This window comes from Homalodisca vitripennis, chromosome 1, assembly GCF_021130785.1.
Source record: "Homalodisca vitripennis isolate AUS2020 chromosome 1, UT_GWSS_2.1, whole genome shotgun sequence".
NCBI classification, from domain to species: Eukaryota; Metazoa; Arthropoda; class Insecta; order Hemiptera; family Cicadellidae; genus Homalodisca; species Homalodisca vitripennis.
The window spans coordinates 76,371,877-76,392,056 of record NC_060207.1 but is presented as its reverse complement, the minus strand read 5'-3'; the positions used below and the strand labels follow the sequence as shown (position 1 = coordinate 76,392,056).

The 20,180-nt window shown below is 31.7% G+C and overlaps 2 protein-coding genes across 3 annotated transcripts in view; one reads left to right on the top strand and one right to left on the bottom strand.

The window, feature by feature from the left end:
• Positions 1-3,878, top strand: part of LOC124365015 (ER degradation-enhancing alpha-mannosidase-like protein 3) — a 92,061-nt gene extending 88,183 nt beyond the window's left edge. The window contains exon 19 of the mRNA XM_046820899.1: positions 3,281-3,878. Coding sequence (XP_046676855.1) covers positions 3,281-3,544 — 264 coding nt within the window. The 3' untranslated portion in view covers positions 3,545-3,878. The remainder of the gene's footprint in view (positions 1-3,280) is intronic.
• Positions 3,879-6,776: 2,898 nt separating this feature from the next.
• Positions 6,777-20,180, bottom strand: part of LOC124365001 (band 3 anion transport protein) — a 93,628-nt gene continuing 80,224 nt past the window's right edge. For both annotated transcript variants that reach the window (XM_046820878.1, XM_046820886.1), the window contains 3 exons: positions 19,628-19,836; positions 18,325-18,495; positions 6,777-14,574 (listed from right to left, as the gene is read on the bottom strand). In XM_046820878.1, coding sequence (XP_046676834.1) covers positions 14,503-14,574; positions 18,325-18,495; positions 19,628-19,836 — 452 coding nt within the window. In that variant the 3' untranslated portion in view covers positions 6,777-14,502. The remainder of the gene's footprint in view (positions 14,575-18,324; positions 18,496-19,627; positions 19,837-20,180) is intronic.

Genomic DNA, 20,180 nt, shown 5'->3' with positions numbered 1-20,180 from the left:
GTGATCAAATCCAAACTGGTTTGGGATTGCTATCAGGCCGTTTCCTCCCTTGCCAGAATCGACAATGTGACCGTCTGTTGGGTTCCTGGTCATGAGGGGATTCTTGTCAACGAAAGAGCTGATGCCCTAGCCAACCGGGACTCAGCGACAATTATGACGGGCCCCTCAACCGTTCTGCGGTGTGAATCCTCTACGGTTGTCTCGAAATGGATTCGCGCGGAGCATGAGAGAAGGTGGAGGTTGCATCCGGGCTTGAGAATGAGTAGAATGGTATTAGTCACCTTCCTCCAGGGTGGCTTCGGACCTTCTCTCATTAAATAGATCAATGTCTTCTCAAGTTATTGGTCTCATTACGGGGCATGGTCACCTGAGGAAGCATCTTCACAGAGTCGGCATCCTTCAGGAGGATACGCTCTGTAGAAGGTGTAATGAGCAGGAGAAAACTGCTGAGCACCTGCTCTTTGATTGCCCCGCAATAGCAAGGGAGCGGTATGCCATCTTTGGTAGTTTGGACAGGGGTGGTGAATTTTCCCAGGAGGACCTGTTTTCCACGGTTTGTGGAACTGCTGAAATTGTAGACTGGTGGGCCTCATGGTGTATTTCCGGGGTGCACAAAAAGCCCTTGAGGCTTAAGTGCATGGCAGTAGGCCGCCCCAAGGGGGAAAAATAAACCTTATGCACTCGAAGGCAGTATTTATAATTTGCCCTTGGAGCTTGTATGGCCAGCTCTACTGGCCACCGCTATTTTGTCGTAAGTGCGGATTAATTTTTGCCATAATGTTATCTCAGCTCATATGTCCGCCTGTACTGGCCAAGATACAACACATCCACAGCTTGTAAGGCCAGCACCACTGGCCACTAAACATAGCAGTGATTTTCTAATATTCTCTTTGTTTCATAATCAATGGTGAGTTCTGAAACCTTTCGAGTAGCTTTATTTAAGTCATTTTTAAGTAAAACAGTAAATTTTAAATTGCCTATAATTATTCTATAAACTAGACTGTGCAAATAAGATGAATGACATGTAATGGGCTTATAAACTGAAGTGAAAGAAACCTAGAACAGTTTACTAGAAGATGTGTGCTAACTACTTCTTGTCTACACATGAGTATGTATTTTTAAAAGCTTTATTTCGTAAAAAACTGAGAAAAATGTAAAACAGTTCATTTCTGATTATAAAATAACTGTAAAGGTCTACTTTGTAACATTTTATTACATATCTTTGTTAACAATATATGTATCAGAGTTAAATTTCCCAAATGTATGTTTATCTTTGTATTAGAAAGATTCATTAAAAATAAATTTTAAACTATTTTTCATTTCTTCTTTAAACGTTTAAATTTCTATGCAAATAACACGGAGGGAATTCAAAAATAATTCCGATCTAGGGAGGAAAACAAAAAATATGTCGGCCGAGCTACTAATGAAAGTAGTGCGGCCATCTGTACTAACCATGAGAGTTGCGAGGACAAACTATGGCAAAACTAATGTGATCTGTGTGCAAACCTTGGTGTGGCCTTTCGAGTTAACCCATTGCGGATCGTATTGTTCTGGCACTCGGGCACCAGCGGGCGCGAATTAATTCACGGTCAGCGGCCGCACGAATAGCAATCGTATCGCTCGCTATTGTATACTAGAAAATTCAGCTGCGAAGGTATTCGTTCAGATGGAACATGTGCCTGCTGGGGTATCCCTGATGTAGGAACGATAACACGCGAGCAAGGTTACGGCGTGGCAGGGATGATGTCTGAATCATAGTCTAAATAAAGCGGCTCAGGCGAATCGATTGCAACATCCGGGCCATTGTCTAGACTAAACCCACCAACATGTACGTCTGCGTCGTTTAGTTGTGTCACTAACCTCAAAAGTATTGTAATAACAACTGAGGAAAACACCCAATCAGAAGTGCTAAAAAACAGAGAGTAAACTCATATGAATGATTTTTCAACTTCGAAATACAACTGCGATCTGTAGGATATTTATAAAACTTTTGAAAACTCTAAACGTAGACCGTTGTTAAACACTCTTAGTAGACAATTGAAGACGATCGCCCAATCTATCAGACATTAACAGAACTATTTGGAGGGAAATTTAAAAGCAGACCGCTTTTGCGACCTGAGCTCGTCACCGTTAGGCCCGGCCGCTGCGTGACGAGCCCAGCTCGTTAGTGATCCGCAATGGGTTAAGGAAAAAGTAGAGATATAAACACTAACATGCCTCAACAATCCAGATTACAGTCCAAAAAACAATAAGACATGCAAAAGGTTATAAACAATTATTTTGAAATGTTGTATGAAATTAATAAGAATTTCCCCCTTATATCGGAAGTAGGTAAGATTTCCTCCAAAACCGTAATATAATCCACTTACGTATGGATGTATGTTTTCTTCATCGAGATAACAAGGCAAACTCAATTATGGTGATGGGAATATCTTAGATCTAAAGTAGATTACAAGAGCCGGTAGTAGATGCGTTTTGACCAAAATAGATTTCCGAGAGCTACATACATAGTTTTTTGATTGAGGTAATAAGGCACTGACCAAACCAACTGTGCACGCTAAGAGAATTTAAATGGTCAGAAGTAAACACCTTTTAACCAAAGTAGGCTTCTTAGTCCGAACTATGTATATATATTTTTCTTCATCGAGATAAAGTGAACTCTGCTATGGCATTGGAAACATATTGAATCATTTTAGTGTGTAATGTATCAGATGGCCAAATCAATTATTGGTACAGGTTTGTGATTATGCATCAAATAAAAGAGTGATTAGTGGTGACTCAGTGGATGAGGTTGTAAGAGACCTCAACAATAGGGTATTTGTTTAAGTTATTTTTACAACGATAAAGTATAACAAGCTACTTATGTAGGCTTTCCATTTGTTTAGGTTTCCAGTTATTTATAAATAAATACAGGAAAACAAAATTACTCAATTTAACATTTTCCTTAAAATGCTTATCCTGACCATGGTTATTAAAAGTGCATGGCTAAATAAATTGCATAAAATATGTAATTGAGAAATTTTATTGAAATATTAACAAAAAGCACTTCAAACTTATTTTTTTTAACTAGTTATAAAACATTTTTTAAAGTCTAATGGGCAAACCTGTATGATTTTGGGTATTTTTAATAAACCGTTAAGAGGTTAATTGTAAAGATGAAAACATTTGGAATGACTTCTCTCTTCTCTTCTATTCTTTTACGACTTCTCTTAAATAATCACGTATGTTTGATCATTTTAAGTAACATATTTTACAACGGATAAGTGTAAAACTTTTGCAGAATGTTGGCAAATCTGAGGTGACGATGGTGGATGTGGGAGATCTATCCAACGGTCAAGACATGATTAAGATTTCTCGTCGCAACGCGTACCTGAGCAGTGAGGGCACAGCTGTAGTGCCACCGACGAGCCCAACTCGCGAGACCCTGCGTGCCATTTTGCTGGACATATTCTCAAAGCCACATCCTGCCCAAAAGGACCAAGATGACATTGTGCAGGTCAAATCTCGTAACAGAATGGTGCTGAAGCAACCAGACGAGTTATAAAACAACTGTGGTTGTCCAATGTTTATTTTATTTGAAAAGTGATATCAATTGAGTTTTTTTTAAGAGTTTATCTTTCATGAATATGGGTTTCAGTTTTCCAAAAACAGGGTCTTTATGTATTTTGTTGTGCTAGATTTTTTGTGTGTAGATAATGTGAAAACATGTACATTACTAGAATATATTTATTGTATATGAAACATGAGAAGATGTTCTTGAAGATAAATGCATTCCAAATGTAACCATGCTACATGGTAATTAAATTACTGTCTAAATAAATAAATATTTTGTTAAATTAAAGAGTTATTGATTGAAATAAATTTTGTTTTCTTTTTCAGAGTTGTTAATTTATTTCCATGTTTTTATCAGCACGATCTTCTTATAGAATGTCAGTAGAATGCTTAGGAGGCTCTAAATCTGAAATATTCCAAAATATGCTGGAAGTCGGAGGATATTTACTAAAGTACTTCAAAACAATGAAGTAAAACAGTTTTCCTTTAATTTGTTATTTGCTGTTAAATCTTAATAATTTTCTTTTGAATAACAACATGAAATCAATTTGGTTTAGTTATGTGCTTATGTTAAGTGCAGTTTTTTACTTAAAGACAAATTTAACGCCTAAACCAAAGCCAAGGGATTTTCATTGTGTTTTAGGAGTGTTGCGGTACACACATTTGTGAGCTGATAAAGTTTTTTCTGAAGTTTGTTATTGTTAAAATTCTAAATAGATTTCGAGAGTGATAATGTAATAAAACTAATATTGAGTTTTAAGATATAGCAGTCAAAATAGCTTTTTCTTATTTCTTGTCCAAACAAACCTTGTGGAGGCTATTATACATATCACAAATGAATTAACGAATATCCTGGGACAAATCATTTAATTTGCTGTAGGCGATGGCATTTTGTAGAGAAGAAATTATACAGTTATTATACAATTCTTCAGCTGAGCCAGTTCTTAAAAGGAGAGATGTATCATCTGTGTACATCATGCTGTTATTTTGAGGAGATGGGAGATCGTTAGTCAGCAGAATGAACAAAATGGGTCTCAGCACAGATCCATGTGGGAGTCCTCTTGGTTTAGGGTGCGATCTGAACATGCTAGTGAGGTTAGATGTTGTATGCTTAATCTCCACAATTTGTGATCTTCCTTTTAGGTAGCTGATATTGAGTTGATTTTTTCTAAAACTAGATACTATCTCAAAACTGTAATTTTCTTACAATTCCATTTCATAAATATGGTCCACTACCCCAAATGTTAAAAATTTTGTTATAAAAATTGCAATAGTAAAAAAATATTAAAATGTTTAAATAATATATTTTAAATCAAAACATGATTTGTGTTTTGTTCTGAAAAAATATATATAAGGTTACATTTTATGGTATGTTATATATATATATATATATATATATATATATATATATATATATATAAAATCACTGTATTAAGTAGAGGAAAACAAAAGAACCATTTTCACTTCTATATTTGGGGGGATTTAATACCCCCGTCTTCAGGAAGTTTTAATATAAATTAATATATAACAAAAAAAATATAAAACCTAAACCAGAATCATGAAAGCGTAAATGTAAACACAGTGCATAACATTTGATAAAGTCCAGCTGGCGTGACATTTTTCTAATTTAATCTTCATGGAACAGTTGATTTTTATAAAGGATGGAATAAAACTTGTAATTTTTGACAAATTTTGAAACAATAAAAATTATTTAAAAAGTTATCTTAAATTTAGATCAAATAGATTTTTTTGTCTTCAACATGATTTGAAGAGCTTGCTCCATGTGCTTTAATTTTAATCTGTTGTAATTTCCATCAGGGCATAGTGGTATTTGGTGTATTCCTTTTAATGTAAAACACTCCTCAATTTTGTCTTGTTTATGTTCTAGATATTGTCTTACCAATGGTTTTTCTTTATCTTTACGGAAAACATCAAACCTATGCCCTGTCATACAAATTCAGATGCAATTCCTCGAAAATCCGAAATGGCCTGACACTACAGATTAAAATGACCACACCACTTCTAGGGCTAATACAAATGAATTTTTCTGACTTATCTGTAGACTTTTTGTTGTAATGGCTTTCAATTACAATTTATTTCCATGCAATATCAATAATAGATATAGAAAATAAATCAAATAAAAAAGTAATAAATGTCTATAAGAAATAAATCACATTAAGGTATCTACGTATGTGCAATTGCCAGGGCAGTCAGTCACACTCAGGTCAGGACAATATTTTAAACTAATTTTTTTAGTAGAAATAACTTTGCATATCATCATCCGGCCTTCAAAAAGACCAGAAAACCAAAAAAGTTTTTTGGACAAGTACTGGGCATTTTTCTAACCCAGTCACGTCCTTTTTTTGTGACTGCCCGGTCAGTCAGCCACTCATGGCACATCATGCAAAATATAGCTCCCCCTTCTCCCACTAGATCCTTCTCCCTCCTTCCTTATGTTTACACTGAATAAAAATGTAGAACAGTTATAAAAAATCACTATTTACAATATATAAGAGGCCATAATATTTTTTTGATAAACAGATAGCAGTAGAAAACAATGACTAGATAATGAACACTGTGACTACCTGGGAAACCACCAGGATTGGCCTGCTCCAGACTAAAAGGGAACAGAAAGATAATGTACTTCATCTAGAACAAAATTTAGAAATTTCAGACATCTTCCATTATATTCCAGCACATACCAGAGCAAGAAACAAGAGCTCTACGTTTTTATAGCAGTGAGTGCCCTGTCAGTCAGCCACAGCAAATGTGTTATGTAAAAAATTATGCTTGTTTCAAGAAGTAAAGTTTCTTCAGAGACTTTAGAGAGTTTGATCTAATTTTCACTACTTAGAGTTTAGTTAATACTCAAATTAGCAAATATGTATAAAAATTCTTATTACAGAATTTAATTTTGGTTCTGTATAAAAAAGTAATTTACTGAAACCATGGTAATCTAAACATCACAACTTTGAATTGAACTCTAGTAAAAAATCAATGTCTACATGTAATGGAAAAGAGTTTGTGCTATAATTTGGAAGTAATTATTTTAATAGAAATTGTACAATCAAAATTTATTATTTGCTGAGGCAAAGTTTCTAAGTGGCAGATAGAAATTTAAAACTTGCGGACCTTATGGCAATAATAAGATTACCTGACTAATATTTTATTTGTTGTGAAAAGCACTCAATGACTGAAGTAATGTTGCAAAAATAAAACACTAATTAAGAATAGATTACTTTTTATTTCTTATTCAGGTACTAAACACTAAAATATACTTTCCACAAAAATCAACTTCATTGGATGTCAAAAAATATACTAACAGTAGTAAACAGTATAGAAATAGGAGAATGAAGTTGAACAATTATAATATCTATTAAAGAGTGTTATAAACTAAATACACTGCGTTACACAGCAATACCACGCTTAGCACCGAAACTGGCAACCCTTACATAAAGCCAAAAGTAAAAGCTACACTACAAATATTCAGTGAATGTGGACAATAATAAATAACTAAGTACAGTAAATGTAACAAACACAAATATGCTTAAAATAAAATAGTTGAAATCATGAAAAATAACTACTGTTAAAGCTTGAAGACAAGTTTGTCTAGCTTTCCCAAAAAGTCATCAAACTTGTGTGAGGATACATTAATAAAACAAAGGGTGATTATTATGTCCAGGGACCCTTAATTTGAGACATAATAAGCCACACTCTATGTCCCAACTTCTCACATCTGTGGCCACAAAAGTACGCAGATGAGAAATATCTCTTCTGAAAAATATTGATGTTATATATGTTGACACTATCTTTGTAAACTATATAAAGTTTCATCATTTTTAATTGTGCAATTTAGAAACATTGGAAAATTGAATACTTAAATGCAGGAAGTTTCTTCAGGCAACCAACTGCTATCCCAGCTGAGTTAGTCAGTCTACCATCACTGACATAGCAAGTAAACTAACATGTAATTATTATATGCCATTTTTTCGAGGTTGCTTTTTTAAATATAGAAAGTCTAAAATCATAGCAAACACTTACATAACTGTTGACTTTATGTAAAATAAAATGTTCATAACTAGATTTGGACTAAAAAACCATACATTTACAAAACTTATGTTATGCTACTTTGCACTTGTTGTATGTTCTTAATAAACTATTTAGACTCCTGTTATAAACTGAATTGGCTAAAACGGTGATATTTTAACATTTTGTAAAGAAAAATAAAACCAGAATCGTTCTAAACAATAGCAAACATTGCAATCTACAATGTGAAACAATTAGCTGATATAAATAATCTGATTGGAAAGAAATCCAGTAGAATAAAACATAGTAATGAGAAAAAGATAGAATGATTTGCCCACTATTTAGTGAGACAAATAGTTCTGAATGCTTTCAATAGATTGTATAGGAATACTGCTACACAAAAATGTACAGCGCAATGGATTTTTTGGTTGACTTTTGTGAAACCAGGCTGAAAGGTCAAGATAAAATTTGTTGCATTATAAAAAGTGTAAAATTTGTTAATTTTGTTTTAAGCTTAATGGCTGAGGCAAAATGAGTTTTTCACATCCTTTAAGGACAGTGATCTTGAAACTTCACAGGACATGACAATCTACTTAAGGAAGTTTACATCAGAGGTATAAATGTATAACTAATAATCCAAATACTCACTGCATTCAAAATACATAAAGGTTATTTATTACCATATCAGATCTGATTGACCTCAGTTAAGAATACAGTTGTTATTGGACTGTGTATGAGTGCTGTATAATATATCTACAACACTTAACTTATATATATTTATTTATATTTTTTTATATATTTCAAAATCATTCGCCTCATGTTTCAAGCTAAATACAGCCTATTTTCAGTCATATAAATCTCATAATTAACGGTTGTAAAAAATACTAACATGAACACAAATAAGAACACTAATTATGTTCATGTCATAATGAAATATTATGTCCATACTTCCTGTAGTGATAAGAAGACATTTTTCTCATCCGCCATATTTCATAGTCATGACATTAGGCACTTACTAGCCACCAACTCTCCCAGATTCAGCCTTCTAACTAAATGTAATACTGATAAATACTTGTGAGTTAGTTAATATTTTTAATATTTATTAGTTACAGTGGCCATATTTATTGTAATCAATTACTAAAATATACTTCACATTCTAAGTCATACTCTAACAATCTCTCAATTGAAATATTAAAAAAAAACTACCAATATTTTGTAAAACTTTGTCACTGATCTTGTAAAAAAGTAGGCAAACAAAATATTAATCCAGAATTATTGTTTTAATTACAGCTGTAGTGACTTAACACTATAGATTTTGTACCCAAACTTGATCATATAATCATCCTCAAACAGAAAAATTAAATTTTATCTGTATATTTGAGCTATTAAAAACATTGTATTTTTGACAAAAACTGATTATTAGAACATTTTAAGGTGGAATGTCACAAAATTATGTTTAACCTTAAGCCTACTTCTCAATAACAGACTTCATCAGCTTTTAGCATTTTTTTATAGTTTACCTCTACCTAATAAATAAGAGTGAAATCTAAAATATCACTATGGCATGTAAGTGAAGTAAGTAAACCCTTAAAACTAAGTCAAATTTATTTTAATAATGTTTTGACTCCTAAAACTTTTAGTTATAACTTTGTAATTTAAGTACATTTTGATTATTATCTATCACAAAAATAACTTAGCGATTAGTATTTCACAAAAAATAAATGTAAATTTAATTATTCTCTCTGCTTTTTATGCTATTAAGTAGTATTTGAAATAACTAAATTTATAAATTTAAACAACAGTTAATATGGCTTAAAATAAACAGATTAAAATCTCAACAAATTTGAAAATGTAAATCAAATAGAGGACTGTTATCCTGCAAGAATAACAATTTGGCCCAATAATACAACCCATTTGTGCCAATTAGTAAACAATGGTATTTAGGTACCAATATTGGACATTGGCAGTGCTAGGGTTGATTGAAATCTATAATATACTCATATTATCTTTATAAGTATGTATACAGACTTAACTTGTTTATACAATCCAAGTTGCCTTTCTTTCTCAACCAACAAGACATTAAACCCTCTCATAGTTTAACAAGAAAACGTATTTAATACTGGAAGAAAACAGCGGTAAAGGCACGTGACACAATCTACGAATAATACGGTAGATACAAATGTGGTGTGAACGGATACACCACGATTACACTGTAGACAGACAGCTAATTCAATAGTATCTAAAATGAGATTTCAAAGTCATGCATCTAAAAACATGAAGAAGAATAATATTGAAAATGTTTCACTATTACCTCTAACTACAGTTACAGAAATTATGATACTTCGTAAGGACTACCCACACTCTCTTTTATCTTTGAAAGTTTCTGTCAAATACATGTGAATATTTATACAGACCATACAATTTACCATGTAAAATTCAATAACTATGATAAAATTCTGAAAAATACTTGTATTCTTTTTTATTCTACAAGGAGAGGGTGTAGTTTGAACTAAAAGCTACCCTACATTAAAAACTTAAAAGCTTAAAAATATATGCACACAACTAAAAGCAGCATTTGAATATAAATTTATAAATTCAAATGCTTATAATCCTATGTGCTCCAGATGACAATGATATTAATCCTTGAGCACCCTCTTTTTCTTGTTTTCTTTCATTCCTGAGCATACAAGTCATCCACTCCATTTCACAGGAAGTATATAATTATTGTATTTGTCTTAATTTAGACTTTTAAGGTGAATATTTATCTTTATTATGGTCAGAAATATATTAGACGTAAAGGGGAAAAAATGATTTTGACAGAAAATGTATTTGCAGTAACCATTAAAATTGAAAAAATAGTTTTAGGAAGATCTGAAGAAAGCTGCTGTAAGTATAGATTAGTTTTTTAAAATATCTGAGTCAATTTATACATATATATAAAAGATGCAGAGGTCTTAATCTTCCTGAGTGGACTTTCAAAAAATAAAGTAGAGTAAATAACCAGTTTAAATACACAATGACCAGTGTGCTACGGTTTGTTCATACAGACTAATTCAAAATAATTTATAACCATTTCATCTTAACATTTTAAATCCCAAGAAAAGTCTGTTTTATGTAAAATCTATAAATACTAAAAATAAGTACCAAAAATGGTATCGCATTATAATATATATCTTCTACACAATCATCATCTACAACAACGGTATTAATGGGAAACTTTATATGCAATCTTCTTATGTCCCTAAATTACTGTCGCTGTCATATGCTTTCATGTGACTTGGAGCTACTCGATCTATGTAAGGATAGGTAATGGAAGGTTACACACAAAATTAATGGATGAATGGACAAATTTACTTTCCACTATAATAAAATAGAGATCACTATAATGGAAGAATTGAGCAATGAGTTAAGACAAGATAGATTTACACAGGTCTAAAACACAACATTAAACCACTGCACACCTCTGTAAATTAAATAGTTCTGGTTCTGTCAAAAGAAATAGGTAGATTTTGTAACAGCTGGAGTATTAATATTGTTTATTTTTTAAATACAGGATTTCAACTACATATTATTGTACAAAACAATTTTTCTCTAGGCCTGTAAATAATGGACTTGTTTTTTTTTAAAGTTTAAGCATTTGTCATATTGGAATAAAATGGTTTGCCAAGCTATCCAATGAACTTAGCCGAGATATTTATAAGATCAATGTATTTACCAGGTTTCCACTTGTTTAGTGACAATTATCGTACGACAAATCACATTTTATATGTAACATCTTTGAATCTGAGGGTGGTTTTGAGCTCTGGAGCTTATGTAGGAATTTTCCATTATTGCAACCATGGGGACAATTTCAATATACTGATTTTGTATACAAAATCTACCTAAAAATCTTAAAGATGAATTACATTTTTCATTTTAATCAACAATTGATTTGAAACATGCTTATGAATGTAGACAGCTAAGAATAGTAAAACGTTGTAAAAACTAAAGTCAATAATAAAGTTCTAAATGGTACACACCTTTCAGAAAAGATTGTTTACATTTATTAAGAGATGCTAAAACTAATTAAGTTTATTTTTTTTAAGTACTGAAGGAGGATATTTTGAATGTCACATTAGTTGAAATTTTAGTATTGTGGTGGGTAATGCAGCTTCTTAGAAATCAGTGTGATCTTATTACTCTTGAGTATACATGCCATTTACAGGATATCCTCTTCAGGAAGTATGGCCCATTTGGGTACATTAACGTTAACATTTACCTAAAAGAATATATTTTGGTCCACATCTGAAATAAACACCCAGATGGGTCCAATAATATCTTATAATTTATTATTACTGGGCTATTTTTCAGTCAGCTGTAGCAGCTGATTTTGTGAGTAACCACTTTGTGCTTCAAGTGTGATCTTCAATTTTGAACATGTGTTAGATGCATTTTTTACTTGAGTACACACTTGTAGAGTTGTTTCCTGATGCTTTTATGCTTTATTTTATTGAGTTAATGTTTTACAGGAGAAGTAATTATAAAAATAATTACATTCAATTGATAATACCGAATCAAAGCCCAAATGTGATCACATTTTTAATGTACCCACTTGGGCTTTTAGATTATATGAAATTTTTTTAATTGTGTCCATATAGTTTGGTTTTGAGTATTTGAAAATTTTTAAATTTAAAGTATATTTAACTTAGAGCTAGCTTGCATTTTTATTAAAATAAGCATACTTCAAAAGTTTTATATAAATATAAGTTCTTGGTTTTAAGTGGCATCGATTTAGACTTGGCAGCTTTCAAAATAAATATGTAGCTTTTACAATTTTTACTGGTATGCTATAAAAACTAATTTTATTGATAAAACACACAAAATCAGTAATAATTAATATACTCAAAATGAAATGAATATCAAATGTGGACCTTAATTACAAAAAAAGATAAATAAAATGGAATTACATCTGGACTTTGTGCCCAGTTGGTCACACTTTATTGTTCTGCTATAACATTTAGAATATAATAACATAATTATAATATAAATTATTTTATAACTTTTACAATATTTTAAGTATATATCTATAAGAAAAAAGTATCAAGAGTTTTTGAAATTTTAAAAAAGTAGTTAATAGAGAATATTACAAAAGAACATAATGTCTGAGTTTATTGATCAGCATTTTATTATTGGCCTTTAAAATATACTATAACATAGATTTTCAAGACATACCTTCAAGAGTGTTACTGTATGGTAGTAACATGATGGAATTTGGTTTTGGGAATTAGATTCTATTGCTCAATAACATGGTCAGCTGAAATACTATTGTTAAAACTCAATGAAGAAATGTATGACCCCGTTTGTTGAAATATATATTAGGTTATTTATTTTTGACGATATGAAACAACTGATCTCAATTAGTCAAAAGGCTAAACCTAATCATTCTTGTTTAGTAATTGGCCACATGTTCCTCACTCAAGAGTACACAGTACATCTACACTCACTCAACATATTCACTTCTCACAAACGGTCTGTACTCGAACAGTTCTCTATCAGGAATGTATTAAATATTCAACTGGTGCTAAAAGAAAAAGGAGGAAAAACAAATTGAATGTGGGACGGAAATTAAGAAAAGGCAATCCTTTGCAGTCCCAATTTTCACCATCTGATAGAGATCCACATTGTAATATCAATATAATATTATTAATAAATTGTTTAAATCCGATAAAAGCAAATTACTGGTGTCTATGAAACAATTACAAAACTACATGCATCCCATTCCCTCTTAATACTTAAACAATAAATAAATATATTTATGTTGCATCAGTCTTATACGATATTAATGTTTTCTTCCGTTGTGAGCTGAATAACAAGACTATTGTAACTAGAGATTGTTACACACTCAATTTTAGTACAAAAAAATTAAAACTTTTCCAAACCTATAGCTCATATTTAATTTTCACATAAATGCGGACCAATAAAATTTGGGATTATGAAATAGTATCATAAATGTTGACAGAAGAATTTCTCTATTATAGCCATCTGATCAGTTAATTTACTGGTATATATTATATTTAACATGCACATTTGTATTTGCTTTTCTATACAAAAACACAAAAATGCAAATAAATTAGTGAATAATTGAGTCACTATTTTGAGTTGATAGATTTCAATTCTACTAGTTTTAGTCTTACAAACACATTTAAAATATCAATACTTCACTCTACACCTCATAAATTTTGTTCATTAATTATCACAGCAGTTCTTTTGAAATAAGTTTTGGAACCTTTAATCACACCTAAGAGTTGTATTTAAATTATGAAGATGAAATTGATTATTTTACTAAATTTAAAACCCACTTCAAATAGGCTTTTGCAATAATTGTAAAATAAAGTTTTTAATAATTTAATTGAATGTATGATTCAATATTCTTAAAACTAAATTGTAATAAGTTACAGATACATGTTTTTGTAACAATAATAAAGGACTCTATATTATGACCTAAAGTAAAAAAGAACCTGTTATATGGGCAATACTTTTTCTGCTAATTAGTCCATATTAGAAGTACAATCTACGCATTTGGTTCTGGTTCGGTAGATTTAAAAGATACATGAAGAGCAGAGCATACATATTAATGGACAAGTAAAACTGTAAAACCTTAGCTGTCATTAATTGTTTACTTACTCTATGCTGCAGCACTGATGATTCACTCTATTGACGTTTCTTGGTGAATTATTGCTAATATGTAATCATACATAATGAGAATACCCCTAAGTCCACCGACTAACATCGAAATTCGTTATTGTGGAATGTTTATTTTACTGTAATACTGATCGAGTTCCTAAGGTCACGTTTGCGGTCCGTGCCCTGGACAGTTTAAGTATTGCTTGAAATGTGAAAGACGAAGCTCCCATACTGGAACCCAAACACACGCACACCCATCTGTTAACCAGCCAGTAGTGACTCTGCGTAGAAGTCTGGTTCATCTTCAACCACATCTGGTTCATCACTATCCAGCTAGAAACAGAAATAATTTAATCCCAAACTATATACCATGCAGATATAGAACTTTAGAGTTCTATTATACCTACTCATTAAATTTGTAAACAGAACTTATAGGTTCATATTACTTGGAACTGCTAAACACAATACAAGGTGCATTTTGAAAGTAATTTGTTTTACTGGTATAAAACAAAGCGTATGAATAAAAACAAATAAGCTTTAAAGAATCACACTATTCTTTAACCATTTTAGTGCCATGTCATTTAACCAATTTCTGTGGGTGAAGTTATCTGCCATTCTATTGCAAAATATAGTTTTAAGAAACGTTTCATTGTATCCTTATTTTTAATATATTTTCTTTAAATTTTTACTGTGGGGATTAAAAATAAACAGGGAATTAAAAAAATATTAAAATGTAGGTTAAAAATATTGTTTGTTTAAAAAAATGTAATTAAAATACGAGGGTAAATCAAATATAAACTTATTATTCTAGTAACATTTTTCAATATACTATCCTGTGTGATCTATACACTTTTACCACCATCACATTTTGTTCATACACCTCAAAGCTCCGTTCATGAATTTCTCTACTGGTTTAAAGTTTCTTCCCATTGAGCATACAATTCCAGTCAGCAGGATTTTAATTAACTTACCCATTAAACGCTAGCACCACAAAATGAAAAATTTAAGAAGCACAATCAACTGTCAAATCCTTCATACTAAGTCAGGGTTAGTGCTGTACATGCGTGAGATTGCTATTGTTACGCTATAAGGGCAAAAATCACATACAGCGCTTGCATTCTTTATGTAACTCATATATAAACAAATACAGTAAAGCATATGTGGTGCTCCTACATCCAGTCATAAAATATCAGATTTTCACAACAAGTTTTCATGAATAATTATGTGAACTGAATAGTATTCAACTATGCTTTTGAGTTGTGTAATATAGCGTATTTTAGGACTGCTTATGATCTTGATGGTCACACAACCCAATACACATCCGCCTCAGTATAAATTTAGTTTACACCTGCGTGAATATCAGGTCTATGCGTAAATATCAAAGTTGTTATGAGAAAATGTGTACTATTTTTTCATCTCTATAAAAACAGTACAGTGCAGTGGTGTGTTATTCATCATACCATGAAGCCACACAAACTTTTTTTCTAAATTTAACTGATATTAATAGTCACAATTTTACACTACAACTTTGATTCCATAAATAATTACTAAAATAAAATGTTTTCAAACCATTAAAATTTACATATACATATCTTAAATTTGTATTTTCAAATAATTACTTTTGAAGAAGGGTTTGTAAATGTGTACGGACGTCGTAAATATGGTGTCAACTCTCCAAGTCAGTATAATGTGGTCATGCACTGTGTACCATTTGTGTGTTGAATTTGGAGAAGCTCCCCCATACATGTATATTATATTTCAGGTGGATTTTGAAAAGAGCAAATTATACATATATTGCCAATTCTGGGCTAGCAATGAGGAGTTTTAGTCTAAACATATATAAGGCTGAGCTCAGTTTTCCTTCAATTGGCATTCCGGTCATTCCAGGAGTAGTTTCGTCTACCACTACTCCAAGGTATTTTACATTGTCAACACTTTCCACTTCTGGTAGTTCCAGTATTTCATTCTTTCTTTTTCCAAATATTAGTTGCTGAGTCTTTGTATAGTTTAACCTTTTGAGGTCTATTTGTTCCCCACCGGGTTGTCTCACCAGGTCCAATTAATTTCAAGTAAATATGCCTATATTTCAATATTCCTTATGTGTATGTCACTATAAACCAATAAATTGTAATAAACTCTAGTTTGTTTTTCAAAAAAGAACCATGTACAATTAAAAGAGTTAAAAAAGTTAAGTGATGCAAAATCACTAGTAATGGCTTCATCAAAATTATTATTTGGTCTGTAGATTCCAATAATGTTGAAAGATATTTATTGTAATATAAATTTCATCACAGACATTTCATTGACCTGCTACAGACTTACGTTTGTTTCCACCCGGACTACCTGCAAAATTTTTAATATCGTCTTTCACACCAAAATTGCAATGCCTTCCTTTTGATGATCCACTTGTCAGAAACTTTCAATCAGTTCTCTAAGTTTTTCTTTGATATGCCATGTTCTGTTATGATTAACCCTCCAAGTTCTACTATCGCACTGTGCGATATGTTCGAACCACTTTAAAGTGCTAGTATCACACTGTGCGATATGTTCATTTTTGTTAAATTGTCGTAAAACGGTTCATTTAATTATTCCATGATTTTCATAGTACAACGTAGGAGAGATTTCTCTACGCACTGGCTCTACTTTGTAAGCCTTTGAATAGAAAGAAAAATAACAGTCAGCTGATTTCGTCATCTGTTGCCGCGCTCGCAGCACAGTATGTTGTTGTAGTTTTCGTCTAGGTTAGTTATCGTTCTCGGTGCCCGCGACATATTGTTTTGATTTGTGTTATTATTCACTGTGCGATAGATTCTTGCTTCTTGTGTGTGTACTTTCTTTCTATTTTATGAGTTGCTACAGTACTTTAGAGCACTTCAGGAGGCCCGTAGGGGGAGACAGAAGAAACAGGGTAGCGCAGCAATCAGAATCTGACTCTGACTGTTTCTTTAGTCAAATGTAAATATGTATATATACATATGTATATAAACAAAAGGACCATAATAAGATTGTTTTACTATTCATGATTATTATAACAGGAATTTAGCTTTTGTGAGGTTATATGTACATCCAAACCAATATTGTTTGAGAAGTGTTTACTTTGAATGTATCCATTGTGCAAATGTTGGTGTGCAGAACATTTTTTAGTTTTTATACTTTGTGTGTGTAGTTTTTCTTCAAAAGGCTTTGAAGTGACATTTTTATTGTTCACAATAAAATTTGAAACAATTTGTATATTTTGAAATATTTATAACCATGTTTTAAAACGCATTTACAACCTCACCATCTAAAAAAAAGAAATTGTTTTAAAAATATTCATCAAGACTTTTTTTAGAGAAAAGTGGTAATTGTTTTGAATTATCTTTATTGTCTTAAGCATGTTTTTCTGAAAAGAATGACATGTAACACATGATCTTTGAATGTATATTTGAATCAAAAAAGTGGCTTTTAAGAAACCATGTATTTTGCTTCAAAACAGCCCAGCACTTTAAAGTGATTTAATTACCACTTGGAGGATTAAGATATCGGGATTTAAAGTATCAAAAAGATGGCTCATAATGTCTATTTTGTCAGAGAGATAATCAATATTTAGATGGAAGATTTTTAATTAGGCAGTTCACTTTGTGGAAATGGCTCCAGCAGTTTGGTTGTTGGAGTTAACTCTAAAAGACGGTTGATTCATTGAGATTTGCAATGGATATGCATGAGTCAATATTATTGGTTTCTTTAACTGCCAACTCCCTGAAGATGAGGTGCTGGTAACTATTTGGACTGAAATTGAAGTTTTTTGAAAGGCTGGTGCTGAAGTGTGGTAAGCCTGGTGATATTTTTGTGGACTTTAAAATCTCAGCAAAAATGAAGTATGTAATACTTTTTATGTAACATTTTAATATAATACAAACAACACATTTATGTATGCAGACTCCTTTGTAACTAAAATGCAATTGGATGCTATAACGTTCTGTTGTTATCTGTAATCTGGATTGCCTAAAATCACATTATTCCAGATATTGGAGATTTTACTGTACTACTGTATGTCCTTCACAAAAATAAAAAAGAAAGTACATTGTACGATCCATCACTTACAGCTCTCAGTTCCTGAGGGGTGAACAGGTAGGTAAACTGAGCACGCAGGGGAACCATCAATATCAAGAAGAATGGGAATGCCAGAGAGATGGGCGATGACTTGACCACCCACAGCATTGCTAGGCACAGCAATTGGATTGTCGTGAACAGGTGCATCTTCATAGTCTGAACCTGTACACACACAAATTCAGAGTTAAACAGTCAGGTATTATACACATAATTGTAAATTTGTTTTAATGCTTTATGATATAGTGATACTATAAAAGTTAATATAAAATTTAAGCAATTGAAATATAAATTTATATTTTCTTGTAAAAATAACAGTATCCATGTCTTATCCATATAAAAATAATTATATAGGTTATACTTAATTTATAATTCCCAGCAAAAAGTTAACTATAAAAAGATTTAAATACGCACGCAAAGTAGCAACACCAAGTAAATTAATGGTATATTTAAGAAATAGTATATGTTATAATAATTTGCATAATTTAAGAGAAACTTTAATACTCCACCATTATGGATAGGGTACCACAGATGGATAGAGTATAGATAGGGACCACCTTTTGAAGTCCAGTTTGCGGCATTGTGTTCTACTAAAAAAGACCTTTAATTTGATGTATATCTCCACCTATGCTCTAATTTAAAATTATCTTCTAACTCCTTCCGGGCCCCGTCCTCCTGATGAGATAAAAACCTGACAATCGTATAAAAAATTAAATTTTTATGGGTAATATAGATATACCAAGTCTCATTGCTTTACAAGAAACGGTTAAAAATTATTAAACCGTTCCAGAACTTTACAAACACACTGTATGTATATACTACACTCCAGAACAATATTAATCAAGATACCATGCTTTTTTATTCCTTTTCTGTCCCCACAGTCATTGAGTTTTCAGTAATATAACAACTGATGCAGATTTTACCTTGTGATAAGAGGGTATGAATAAATTAACACTTAAATTCAATTGAAATATGAATCTATTTGATTCAATACAAAAATTATGAGTGTGTTTGGATAAACATTGTTTTAACAAAAATTAATAATTTATTTGGGTCTGAATTCTGAATTGCTTAAACTTCGTCCTTGAAATTCTTGCAATTTCATATGTAGTGATCATTTTGTCTATTTATTCTATATTATAGGAAGTTATCTTAAAGGACTATGTATCTAAACCCAAAATTGATTACGCCGCTATTGCGTCTCTGTACAATAATTTTATCATTCAGGACCGTTACTGTAATGATCACCATGATTTATGTAGTAGTAGGTTGAACAAATTTTCACTTTTCAACTCACCCTGCGAACATAGTTGGCTTGACTGTGATGTTTGACCGGCATAAAGAACAGTCTGAGTCTCTCAAAGAATTGAATGCCATCTATAGAGGAAATCCCCAAGTAGAGGAAGACACCGAACAAGACAGCCATGGGAACGAGCCGGAGCAGTGGTGCCAGAGAAACTGACACTCCCACCAGTATACTTACCATTAGTGCTGACAGTCTCTGTTCTGGAAGGAACAAACTATTATCAGTTTCCCGTTATTTTAAGTTTCTTTTATCGGAGATATATATCAATTATATAAACCACACTGTGGAATATGCAACATGATGCAATCGACCAACTGTTCTAAAAGTTGTATTACCCAGAAAAAATATTTAATTGCAGAACAAATAACTTGAAACAGCAAATATGTAGTTTATAAATTATAATGTCAACATTGCCCTAAACACTACATTGGAGAAACAACACCATTCAGGCTAAGGATGAACAACCATCCTTATTTTTATGTTTGACATCAAAATTCGCTTAGACCCGTGTTTCACATGTGCAACACAACCAAACCTTTGAAAG